Source organism: Polypterus senegalus, chromosome 1, assembly GCF_016835505.1.
Source record: "Polypterus senegalus isolate Bchr_013 chromosome 1, ASM1683550v1, whole genome shotgun sequence".
NCBI lineage: Eukaryota > Metazoa > Chordata > Cladistia > Polypteriformes > Polypteridae > Polypterus > Polypterus senegalus.
In genome coordinates, this window is record NC_053154.1 from 121,266,504 (window position 1) to 121,280,090 (window position 13,587).

At 37.2% G+C, this 13,587-nt stretch overlaps 1 protein-coding gene across 1 annotated transcript in view; it reads left to right on the plus strand.

Annotated features, from left to right (window-relative positions):
* Positions 1 to 13,587, plus strand: part of LOC120531535 — a 46,669-nt gene that overhangs the window by 9,743 nt on the left and 23,339 nt on the right. Inside the window, exons 2-4 of the mRNA XM_039757036.1 lie at positions 416 to 563; positions 4,820 to 4,913; positions 6,236 to 6,354. Coding sequence (XP_039612970.1) covers positions 416 to 563; positions 4,820 to 4,913; positions 6,236 to 6,354 — 361 coding nt within the window. The remainder of the gene's footprint in view (positions 1 to 415; positions 564 to 4,819; positions 4,914 to 6,235; positions 6,355 to 13,587) is intronic.

The following is a 13,587-nucleotide window of genomic DNA, read 5'->3' on the forward strand; positions in this document are numbered from 1 at the left end:
AATTGTCATCATTGCCAGTGAGTTTGTTTTTCTCTCTGTCTTTTGGTCAGCTTGTCCTGTGCCTCCCTTTCTAGATAAGCTGTCTTTTGCCCGCTGAGAAACTCATCACAGTTTGTTTGTGAATGCTAATTCTTAATTTTCATTTTATGTTCATTTCAAAATAAATTGAATGTATACAGTAAAAATAATTGTTTTTAAATTCAAAGACACCTTTGTGTTAATTTGAACTTTATCTTATTTTAAATTATTAATATTCTTACTGAAAGTCAGAAAATCTTTTCTTTGTTAGTCACATGATATGAAATGGTTTATCATTCTAAAGCAGAACTAATGCTGGTGTGAACATTGCTGGCTGTTTACTTCTGTATAATGTTTTGAGATTCTGCCATTCTAATTCTTCCTTCTCTCTCCTCAGCTCCTCGGGCGTTGTTAGGAGCAATGACAGTTTTCCCAAATCTTACTCATCAAACTGCTCAGACTTAAGTGGCACCAGTAGCTTATTACTTTTAGCTGCAAGTAGCAGAGAGGCAGAGGAAAGTCCTGATTCTGGCATTGCTTCACCAGTAAGTAATTTTAAAGTATGCTGTCTGTGTGGAGTTTACTTATCTTGCTATGTTGTTATGACTTTCTCTCCAGGTATGATGAACCACCACACTTTTAATTGGCCACCAATGAGCGAGTGTGTCCTGTCGAGGTTTGGCTCTTGGTTTTAGGCCAATGCTACCAGAATAGGCTATGATATGCCACATCCATAGAATGTTAAAGCATGTTATTTTGTACAAATCATTTTTTAATGCAGTGGACAGTCAGGAATAATAAAGACAAGCCAATTAAAAACAATCAGCCCACACTTTAAGAGTGTAATCTGATCACTTATTAAGCATGAGAACACTTAAACAGATGCCAGTAAACCTCATTTTTAAATTAATATGTTGTTATTCAGAATATGGAGCTCCTTTTTGACTGATGTCTCTTGCTTAATCATTTCACTGAGAATAAAATTGTTATAGAATTACACAATCATCGCAGTTGCAACGGAAGTCATAGCTATTTCTGTAATTCTCTCATTTAAAATGGATCAAGGTTTTATTAAATATGCACCAAGCTGTCAAAATAGGGGAAACCAAAAAGCTGTTTCAGTTTACCAATTAAAATAGAAAAATATTTTTTTTTGTTGGCAAAAGTGCTTTTCTGAAAAGTGAAATTTTAAATTTGTTTACAGCACAAACTCTGATAGGACAAACTGATGTGAACAACATTACTGTACATATAATTATATGTGACGATAAAATCAAGAGCATTACAGAATAGAAGTGTTTTGTTAGTTTATGTTATTTAATAATGTGGAAATATTATGTGTCAAATGAAGCAATTGACTGAGTTGAGTGTTCGGTGGAGTATACAGCTTGAACCCTTAACTTTGCAATTTAAAACTGATCATGATTAGTCAGGTGAACTTGGAGTTAGGAGAGAAGCAGTAGCAAGGAATCACCTGGTGGAGAGAAAGAGGAAATCACAGAACATGCAGGAATAGAAAGGAGACAGAGAGAATAAGAGCTTGCTGGGGCAGAGAAATACTACAAAGTAGTGTGTCTTTGTGTTTTCTCTAGCCACTTTCCGTCCATTAACTGACGTCAACCCAAACCTAGCTCTGCGTCTCATATATATATATATATATATATATATATATATATATATATATATATATACACACATACATACATACATTATATATATATATATATATATATATATATATATATATATATACACTGACCTAAAGGTTTTTTAGGAACAGCTGTTCAATTTCTCATTAATGCAATTATCTAATCACCCAATCACATGGCAGTTGCTTCAATGCATTTAGGGGTGTGGTCCTGGTCAAGACAATCTCCTGAACTCCAAACTGAATGTCAGAATGGGAAAGAAAGGTGATTTAAGCAATTTTGAGCGTGGCATGGTTGTTGGTGCCAGACGGGCCGGTCTGAGCATTTCACAATCTGCTCAGTTACTGGGATTTTCACGCACAACCATTTCTAGGGTTTACAAAGAATGGTGTGAAAAGGGAAAAACATCCAGTATGCGGCAGTCCTGTGGGCGAAAATGCCTTGTTGATGCTAGAGGTCAGAGGAGAATGGGCCGACTGATTCAAGCTGATAGAAGAGCAACTTTGACTGAAATAACCACTCGTTACAACCGAGGTATGCAGCAAAGCATTTGTGAAGCCACAACACGCACAACCTTGAGGCGGATGGGCTACAACAGCAGAAGACCCCACCGGGTACCACTCATCTCCACTACAAATAGGAAAAGAGGCTACAATTTGCACGAGCTCACCAAAATTGGACAGTTGAAGACTGGAAAAATGTTGCCTGGTCTGATGAGTCTCGATTTCTATTGAGACATTCAAATGGTAGAGTCAGAATTTGGCGTAAACAGAATGAGAACATGGATCCATCATGCCTTGTTACCACTGTGCAGGCTGGTGGTGGTGGTGTAATGGTGTGGGGATGTTTTCTTGGCACACTTTAGGCCCCTTAGTGCCAATTGGGCATCGTTTAAATGCCACGGACTACCTGAGCATTGTTTCTGACCATGTCCATCCCTTCATGACCACCATGTACCCATCCTCTGATGGCTACTTCCAGCAGGATAATGCACCATGTCACAAAGCTCGAATCATTTCAAATTGGTTTCTTGGACATGACAATGAGTTCACTGTACTAAAATGGCCCCCACAGTCACCAGATCTCAACCAAATAGAGCATCTTTGGGATGTGGTGGAACGGGAGCTTCGTGCCCTGGATGTGCATCCCACAAATCTCCATCAACTGCAAGATGCTATCCTATCAATATGGGCCATCATTTCTAAAGAATGCTTTCAGCACCTTGTTGAATCAATGCCACGTAGGATTAAGGCAGTTCTGAAGGCGAAAGGGGGTCAAACACTGTATTAGTATGGTGTTCCTAATAATCCTTTAGGTGAGAGTGTATGTATATATATATATATATATATATATATATATATACATACATATACATATATATACAGTATATTGTGGAAAGCATATCCCCGGACACATGCAGACAAACAGCATAATGTCCAAAACACAGTTCTTTATTTTCATTTTTCACCACAATGCCTTCCAACAACTCTCTCTTCCTTTCTTTTCCTTTTTCTTTCTCTTTCGACCCTTGCTCCCCTCCTCACAAGCTCCGTCTTCTACCTCCCTACTCCGGCTCGTCTACTGAAGGGAGGCGGCCCATTTTATCATGACCCTATTGAACCCAGGTGCTCCCCCTGATGTCACTTCCAGGTGTGGCGGAAGTGTCAGGAGAGCACCTGGAAGCACTCTGGGTTCCCCTGGGATTGCTTCCGGCAGCACTTCCTGGTGTGGCGAAAGTGCTGCCATCCAGGATTCCCTAACTGTCCGGGCACCCCCTGGCGGTGGCCACGTTCTCCCGTAGGGGTGAGCATCCCAGCTCCATTCCCGTGGCCCCCAAGTAGACCCGGGTGGCTGCCCTCTTGTGGCCCAGGAGAGGTATTGTCCATCTCGGGGACCGTCCAGGCGTTCCGGCTGGGTAGGGTCCCCAGTCATCTGGGACTATATTATATATATATATATATATATATATATATATATATATATATATATATATATATAATGTATGTGTAGGTATATATATAATTAGACACTTTACAATACAATGAGAGAGGAAGGAGCATGTGTGTGTGTGTGTGTGTCTATATGTAAGAAACCTAACCCAAAATCAGATTAGATAAACCTTGCTTTGAAGATGATTTTAACTAATGTTACCTTCCACTTTATAGCAGCCATGACTTCAGCTGTTTTTTAAACTGTAGATAAACAGTCATCAGAATAAGTATAATAAACATAAGCAAATTCTACAGCAACTGGGAACTCAAAGGACACCTGGGACATATTAACATAAACACAGCTGTCACTTTTGTTGAGGGTGTTGTGTGCTGCTGCTGTAGACTCAATACATTGCAGTGTTTGCTAAGCAGTATTCGTTTATTGTAAATTCTAGGAAAGAAATTTTGTACACTTTATGATTTCAGAAAATTTTAACTATTTTCATAGTGCCACAAATTTACCAGGGTAACCAGGGTTGATTGTGTGTGCATCACAGTGCACACCATAGTCGTGTTAATCCTTTTCTAAGTATTCAAATAATGATAATATCATTTATATGTATTCCTTTAGCAGAAGCATTCACCCAGATTGCCTAGACAGCTATTAAGGGCATGGTTACAAAACTGATCATCTCAAACGAAGAGCTCAAAACAAAATACCAGCCAGCTATCAGACAAAAGAAGCCAATTCTTCACTGTAACCTGTTGTGTTAGACATTGTTACCTTGAAGTAGGCAGTACTGAAAAGAATCTGAATGGTTTCCTATAGTTTAGTACTGTTTATTCACAACTTCAGAGTCGTAGACACTAAAAAATGACTTGCCATTGTTTATGTTGAGTTTGCAGATGCTGCCCAGGTCTGTATAGATTTGTTTTGGTTGGCAAGGTTTCCTGTCCTCCTTCATCTCTAGCTTGATTGACTGCCCTAAATTAGTACGGTTTGGGCATATGGACGTGACCTGCAATAGACTATTCCCATTCAGGGCTGATTCTTACCAGATTTGATAAGTTGGTTTGTAGTCCAAGAAGCTCATATTGGAAGAAAGAGGTTTGGAAACTCAATGAACAAATGAAAGATTTTCCTTAATGTTACACATTACAGAATCATTTTAGAAGAGCTTGTGTTCTGAAGTGAAAACTTTTTATTATTGCTTTTCCTAGTTGCCTTCTCAGCGATATCGATTCTTAGTGTGGCATCACTTGGAAACAAATGCTATCAATGGATCTCAACTCAGCAGCCCAAGAATCCGTGAAGGTAAGAAAATCTTCTAACTAAGTTGTTTCATTTACCTACATATAATCTCCGTTTGAGAAGAATAGTATAGAACAGAATAAAAATTATAATATATATTTAAATCAGAGTACATATGTAAATCACAGCATGTGGATAATTCTTGCCCTTGGACAGCACATTTAAATAAACATACTGTGCAAAAGTGTAGGCACTTGTGAGAAAATGCTATAAACCAGAAAAAACTAAATAAATTGATATTTGTTGTGACCACTCCTTTCTTTAAAAACAGCAATTTTTAAGTACACTTGCAAGTAGCTTCTAAAGATACTCCTATAACAGATTGTTCCAAACCTTTTAGAGAACTTAACTACTGTTCCATTGCACATTTTGCATTGTGGGTGCTGTACAATATCTGTTGCAGGATCCCTTGTTCCTCTTTTTGCTGCAAATAGTTTTTTATGATTTTTCACTGTATGCTAGGGGTCATTGTAATGCTGCAGAATGAAGCTGAGGGACCGGTTAGATGCTTCCCTGATGGTAATGATGGATGAATAAGAATCTATTTTTGCAGAAATGCAACTCCAATATCATCCTGTTCAGCACTGACTGCAGAAATTCATCCATGTACCATTCTCAAGCCCTTTGGCAGATAAATTGCTTTCTCTTAGAAGCTAAGGGCTATATGGCTACAGAGATCTCACATTTTATAACTGGGAACAGATCTGTTACTTTATTAGGTTCTTTCTTTAAGGACCTTCACGTTTCTTATTATATGGGCTTACATTTTGCAAATGGAACTCAAAAATACTTCTTTCTATTGACACACTAATTCAGAAGACATAAAATAGCCATCTAAGACAAATATTTTTGTGAAATATCAAACTTGCCTATGACTTTTGCACAGTACTGTATATAGTGCCTTAAAAAGTGTTTAGACCTTTTTTAATGTGGTTAGATTACAAATGATGCTTAAACATTTTCTTCCAAATTGTATTTCTGTATTCAAGTCTAAAGAAGAAAACTAACTATTTATCAGTAGTTGTCTTAAAGTGATGAGACACTATGGTGTAACACTCTAACTCAGAATACTATAATTAGTATTGAAAATTTCATAAAATCTGTAAGGCATTGGGGATCTCATTTGTGATCTAACTTAACTGAAGGACATTTAAGTTGAAAGGAAAGAATTTTCTTAGCTTAGATACGGCATGGATTTCGATTTATATGCCTTTAGCCGACAATTCTTTCTCCCTTGAAATTCCTCTTATTTTTTTAAAAAATATTTAATGAAGTTTTATAAAGTTCAAATAAAGATTCAGAAAACTATGTTTATATTTAACAAGGGCCTCCAGAATCAGAATGCTTCTTGAGAAGAGAAGAGAACTATATCAGAGGAAAAACAAGAACAGAAGCAAAGGAAAAATGGGAAGAATGGCTAACCGAAAACTGGGAAAATTGTGTGGTATGAACTTAAAGTGATCTGGGGTTATAAAATATAATATTTGACTTGCTTATATAAGTACTGATCAAAAGGTTCTGAGTCTGAACCTGAATGGGGTAATCTTAATTTTGTGCACTAAATTAAGTGAACAAACTATCTAGCAATTGTGTTTTATAGTTTATGTTCTGGTTTTAGGATCAAATTACCATGAATGTCAAAACCTGCAAACTAGAAAAGAATATTCCATCAAAGATTCAGTCTTGCCAAGCGAATATTTACCATGGTCAGTCTCCTTCATAGGCCGTAAACGACAGGTGGTCTGTGGAATTCTGTCATGGTAGGAACTCGGACTTGAAGATAAGTTGAAGTCTGTATGGCTTTTGACGTTGACGACAAAAGAAGATGCTGCCACTAAAATTCAAGTGTTAATAGAAGAACAAAACATGATGTAGTGTGTGAAAGAAAACACTATAGGGATTAGTTATAAGTCAAATGAACCCATTCTTTAAGGAGAATTCAGCATGAGCAATGCCTGTGCAGATTAGGTACCCAACACAGCACCATAAATGAAATATCCTGAAATGCTTTCTAAAGTATTTCTCCATATTCAGTGTTCCAGAGAGAATCTCAAGCAAATCAATTTGGAAATGGTGGAATTTCAAGATGCTTTTCGTAACTGGGAATGACACTGGGATGTATTGTATCAATATGTCCCACAGAGTCTATAGTTGAAACAATAGAAGCATGGTGATTCACTGGCACGTTCAAGACAATGCTGGCAAGGTCATGTGCACTGTTTTTGTTTTGTTTTTTTTTTTTTGTATGATCTTTGAGTGTTGTCTATATTAATTACCTGCCAGAAACGTCCCACATAAATCATCAATATTATGCTGAAAAGTGTCAAGGAAAGCTGTTAAACAACTCCCTTCTGCATAAAAACAACATCCCTCCCTTTTTTTCCCTTTTTATTAATTTTATTGCAATCCATACAAAGCAATCAAGTTTTTACAAAAGAAAAATTAATTAAGAACAGGTCGATCCCCACCCCTGAGAGAGAGAGCAAGCCAAACGGCGTGAAATTTAAGGCTTGTAAACATACCTAAATTAATAAATTCTCTGTGCTTTTTGAACTTATTTTAAAATATTACTGATTAGATCCTGCCATGTTTTCAAAAAAGTCTGTACGGATCCTGAGTATTTGATTTTTTCCAATTTCAAATAGTATAACACATCGGTTTCCCACTGACTTAAAAGAGGAGAGTTTGGGTTCTTCCAGTTTATCAGAATGAGTCTGCGTGCCAACAGTGTAGTGAATGCAATCACAATTAGTTTGTCTTTCTCCACTTTAAGCCCCTCTGGAAGAACCCCAAACACAGCTGTTAATGGGTTAGGAGGGATTGTGAGTCCAAGGCTGTCTGAAAGGTAATTAAACATTTTTGTCCAGAATAATGTTAATTTGGTGCAGGCCCAAAACATGTGATTCAGTGAGGCTAGGACTTGGTTGCAACGTTCGCAGGTTGGATCATGCCCTGGAAACATTTTGGAGAGTTTTAGTCGATAACGTGTGTTTATTGGAGCACAGAGCAAGAAATACAAAGAAGTACTGCAGGATTTTACTTCTATTGCGGACCAAGCCTGTGTATGTTCTTGTATTTGTGTCCAGGTTCTTATTGCCTGTATATTTGCTGCCCAGTAATAAAACTGGAAGTTAGGTAGAGCCATGCCGCCTTCTGTCTTTTGTTTTTTGATGCATGGATGTTTTGAATTCCAAATAAATTAGGTTATTGTTGAATCTAATTGACTAAAGAATGATTTATTAATGTATATTGGAATGTTTTGAAATGAAAAAAGGAGCTTAGGAAGAATATTCATCTTAACAGTATTAATTCTTCCAGCTAGTGTGAGATGAAGGGTTGACCATCTATGCAAGTCTTGTTTAATTTTTTCCATGCAGACCGCGAAATTTTGTTGATAAAGAGCTTTATGTTTACTTGTGATGTTTATCCTGAGGTATTTAAACTGTTCTGCAATGATAAAATTTTGGGTATCTAATCTAATATTATATGTTTGAGAATTCACTGGAAAGAGTACACTTTTATTCAGATTAATTCTGAGACCAGAGATCTTTTGAAATTCTGTGAGTGCTGCTAAGACTGCAGGCACAGAATTTTCTGGGTCCGATATATACAGTATCATGTCATCTGCATATAATGAGATTTTCTGTTCCAGTCCTTCTCTGCTAATCCCCTTTATCTGATCAGTATTTCGACAATGTATTGCCAGTGGTTCAATGGCAATCGCAAACAGCAGCGGTGACAAGGGCATCCTTGTCTTGTGCCACGTTCTAGTTTAAAGTAGTCTGAGCAAATGTTGTTGATGCAAACTGAAGCTTCTGGGTTAGTATACAGTAATTTAATCCATGCACAAATGTTCGGGCCAAACCCAAACTTCTCCAATGTAGTAAAAAGGTATTTCCATTCAATCATGTTGAATGCTTTTTCTGCATCCAACGATAATAATATTTCTGGGGTGTTTGATTTAGTTGGTGAGTATATTACATTAAACAAAAAAAAAAAAATCCCTAAATACACTGTACCTACAATGCAGTTGCAAAGGCTGCTTTGTGAAACTGTGGATTGAGAGACACCTGACCCACCCTGTTCTCCAGACATGAATCTGTATGACTATGATCTCCTGCCGAATTTGAGGGGTTATCATTGTGTGGTTAAACATGCCAGTGATAAAAGTCATCAGGGGAGCTACAGAAAAGTGGCTGCATAACCAAGACAACTCATATTATTTGAGGACCATAGAGAAGCTTTATGAATATTACAACAAATGTTCATGGTGATTTATCTTAAAAAATACAATTTGCTCAGTTCTACTCAGTTTTCCTTTAAAGGTCAGTCTCAAAACATTTTCATCACCATTCATACATCAGTACAAAGATGTTTCAGTGAGTAAAGATAAAACAGCAACTAACTTCAGAAAAGGAGATACAATGTAGGCCATTTTTCAGTGTGGATTCTCACATCTTTAAGATATTTGTTTTAATGCTCTTCATGCTTTTGCATCTCTATGAGGAAAAAAAAAAATTACAACTCTTAGTCTGTGAAAAATGTCATTGCTTCTGAATATCCCACTGTTCCTAAACATATGCCGGAAACCTTGTATGTCCTTAATCACTGCACCTAATCAGCCATCCCCCATTCAGCCAGCCAAAGTATTTCACCAGCCATAATTTTCACTTTTACCTGAAATCTCCATTGGAGATTTTATCTAGTATTTAGTTGTAAGGAATTATATAGGTAATGATGTATCATTATTTGAAATACATATGGTGCCTGTCATGTGTGTTGTGTGTCTACATATCTGTGGAAATGTACGATAAAGTAGGAAATGTTAGGTTTTGTAGGCAGAAATATATATATTTATTATATCAGATATAACCGCTTGAATGTGAGTTTTTACTTTTGTAACAATTACACTTATGCAATTTCAAGGTAATTACTATGGTACACAGAAATAAATTGTCATGTAGCATTAACTTTTACAACTAACAAATTTACACAGACTGTTACTCAAATGAAATGTATTTATTATATCAAATATAACTTTTTGAATGTGAAACACAAACACACACATACATGAAAACATCTTTAGTTGAAAACAATATTTGGACTTCACAGTCTTTACACATTCACACCAACATGTCATTTGAACAATTTCTTTTTATTTGGTTATATTTTTGAATTAAAGCACACTTGTATTGTTATACCTTTTGTGAAGTGTTTAAATTCCAGTAACCACTTGAAGTCCAAATATCAAAACTGTTATAACTGGCAATCAAAAATACGATGCCCCGTGACCACTATGAAACAATTATAGGGCATTTGCGCTTTGACAACAAGGACACGTGTGCAGATTGGGTAAAGAAAACCAACAGATTTGCTGCAATTTTTGGACATCTGGCAACATTTTGTTCTGAAGTGTATTCTGAGTTACAACCCAGGACAACAAATTACTGTCAATGAGCAACTGTTTCCAACCATGGTCCATTGTTCTTTCTTGCAATACAAGCCTGACAGATTTGGATTGTGGCAGATTTGAAGACAAATGCATGTGCAATGCTACTCCTTATTTAGGAAAGGAACGCAGTAGTACAATGGGAACAAGACTTTACAAGAATATTGTCATAAAGCTTATGGAGCCATTTTTGGTCAAGACTAGAACTGTAACAGCAGACAACTTCTTTACATTGCTGTTGCTGACTAATAGACTGCAACACAACTCAGCTTGGCACCATAAATAAGGTACAATGAAAACTTTCACCTCCATCTAAAGACACTTCAGGATACGAGGAATTATCCACGCTAATGTTTAGAACTGGCAGTGCCATGCTGGTGTGTATGTGCCCAAGAAGAATAAGGCAGTCTGCATTCTTACTGCCATGCACCAAAAAATGGAGATTGGGGACAATTGAAAAAAAAAAAACCCAAACAGACCACAACCACATAAAAGTATGTGAATATATATAATATTGTGTCAGTGCCACAATGTTTTCTGATGTGCACTATACAGTCGTGGCCAAAAGTTTTGAGAATGACACAAATATTAATTTTCACAAAGTTTGCTGCCTCATTTTTTATGATGGCAATTTGCATATACTCCAGAATGTTATGAAGAGTGATCAGATGAATTGCAATTAATTGCAAAGTCCTTCTTTGCCAAGAAAATGAACTTAATCCCAAAAAACAAATTTCCACTGCATTTCAGCCCTGCCACAAAAGGACCTGCTGACATCATGTCAGTGATGCTCTCGGTAACACAGTAGAGAGTGTTGACGAGGATAAGACTGGAGATTACTCTGTCATGCTGATTGAGTTAGAATGGAGAGGTTCAGTTGTTGTGAAAAAGGCTTCAGAGCACCCAAGAAAGTCCAGCAAGTGCCCGTCTCCTAAAGTTGATTCAGCTGCAGGATTGGGGCACCACCAGTGCAGAGCTTGCTCAGGAATGGCAGTATCCAGGTGTGAGTGTATCTGCACGGACAGTGAGGCAAAGACTTTTGGAGGATGGTCTGATGTCAAGAAGGGCAGCAAAGAAGCCACTACTGTTGAAGTAAAACATCAGGGACAGACTGATATTCTGCCAAAGGTACAAGGATTGTACTGCTGAGGACTGAGGTAAAGCCATCTTATCTAATGAATCCCCTTTCCCGTTGTTTGTGGCATCTGGAAAAAAGATTGTCCGGAGAAGAAAAGTTGAGTGCTACCATCAGTCCTGTCTCATGCCAACAGTAAAGCATCCTGAGACCATTCATGTGTGGGGTTGCTTCTCAGCCAAGAAAGTGGGCTTACTCACAATTTTGTCTAAGAACACAGCCATAAATAAAGAATGGTATCAAAATATCCTCCAAGAGCAACTTCACCCAACCATCCAAGAACAGTTTGGTGATGAACAATGCCTTTTCCAGCATGATGGAACACTGTGTCATAAGGTGAAAGTAATAACTAAGTGGCTCAGGGAACAAAACATTGACATTTTGGGTCCATAGCCAGGAAACTCCCCAGACCTTAATCCCTTTGAGAACTTGTGGTCAATTCTCAAGAGGCGGTAGACAAACAAAAACCCACAAATTCTGGCAAGCTCCAAGCATTGATAATGCAAGAATGTGTTGCCAGGGTGAATTGCAGAGGTCTTGAAAAAGAAGGGCCAACATTGCAAATATTGAGTCTTTGCATAAACTTAATGTAACTGTCAATAAAAGCCTTTGAAACTTATGAAATGCTTGTAATTATACTTCAGTATACCATAGAAACATCTGACAAAATCACTGAAGCAGCAAATGTTGTGAAAACCAATACTTATGTCATTCTCAAAACTTTTGGCCATGACTGTACAGGTCATAAAACAATTTATTAAAAATGTTACATATAGTTTTGTCTCCCTTTCTTTTATTTAACAGTGTGGCACTGATGTCATGGACCAAAAGGTGTGCTTATACGGTATGAGCAGGAACATGCAAGAAGCTTGCCTTGCTGAAGAATTTTATTGTCACTTCTTACAGGAAAAGGCGATGGAAAAAGAAAAAAGGACGCAACTTTTACAACAAGTTCCAATTCCCAGACCTCCGCCTCCTCCTGGAAACAAAACTCAGTGCCAGGTGCTCCTTAGCTGTAATAGTAACCATAGCACAGAGCGGTGTGTACAGTGCAACAAGTACACCTGTCGTAAATGTAAGGAAGAGGGTCCTTGGGTGTGTGGAAACTGTTAACATTTGAATTTGACAATTGTATATATCCTGGTACTGACCACTCTATACTCTTCTTCCCTCTGCGTGTCCTGATGGAGTGCGGTATGGGCATCACCTGTGTAACAATGTTTACATAGTGTGTAAAGTTCTAGTTTCAGATTATATAAAAATGAAGACTTGTGTGTGTATGTACACTCATGAGAAAGAGAGAGCTAGAGAGTCAAAGATTTGATGTCATTTAAGTGGTTACTAGAATATGAAATAAACACTTTCACAAAAGATATAATGAAACAAGTGTGCTTTTATTCAACACTTAAACTGAATAAAAAGAATTGTTCAAATGGCAAGTTGCTGTGAATGTGTAAAAAATACATTGTCCAAACACAGTTTTCAAATAAGGACGTTTTCATTGATGTATGTGTTTTTGCGTATTTCACATTCAAGCAGTTACTGTATATTTGCTATAATAAATACCTTTCATTTTGAGTAATAGTCTGTGTACATTTGTTAGTTGTAAAAGTTAATGCTAAACGTGAAATTATTTCTGTGTGCTATTTTAATTACCTTGACGTCACTGTAAGTGTGATTGTCGCAAAAGTAAAAACACACATATTTGTGTTGTGTCTAAATATATGACTTTATCTTTTTACCTTTTTATCTCTATTTTTCTCTATTTCACTGATCACTTCTACCACTTTCTTTTATGTGGAATTGCTCCCTGGACACTTTTTACTATTTGACATGGATTTTTACACTCTGAGAATCGCCTATTCAAGTAGTCAGCTTAAAGCACTGAGAAGAAATGCTTATGCCGGTGTGGTTCCTTATTTACCTGACGAGGTAAGAAGATGATATCGGGGCAGCCAAGCGGTGCAAAGATAAAAGATAAGATTAAATCGAGACAACTTGAGAGAAAATGGCGTTATAAACCGTCGGTGCCTTCTGTGATCCTGGGAAATGTAAACTCACTACCAAATAAGATCGACGAACTGGCTGTGCTG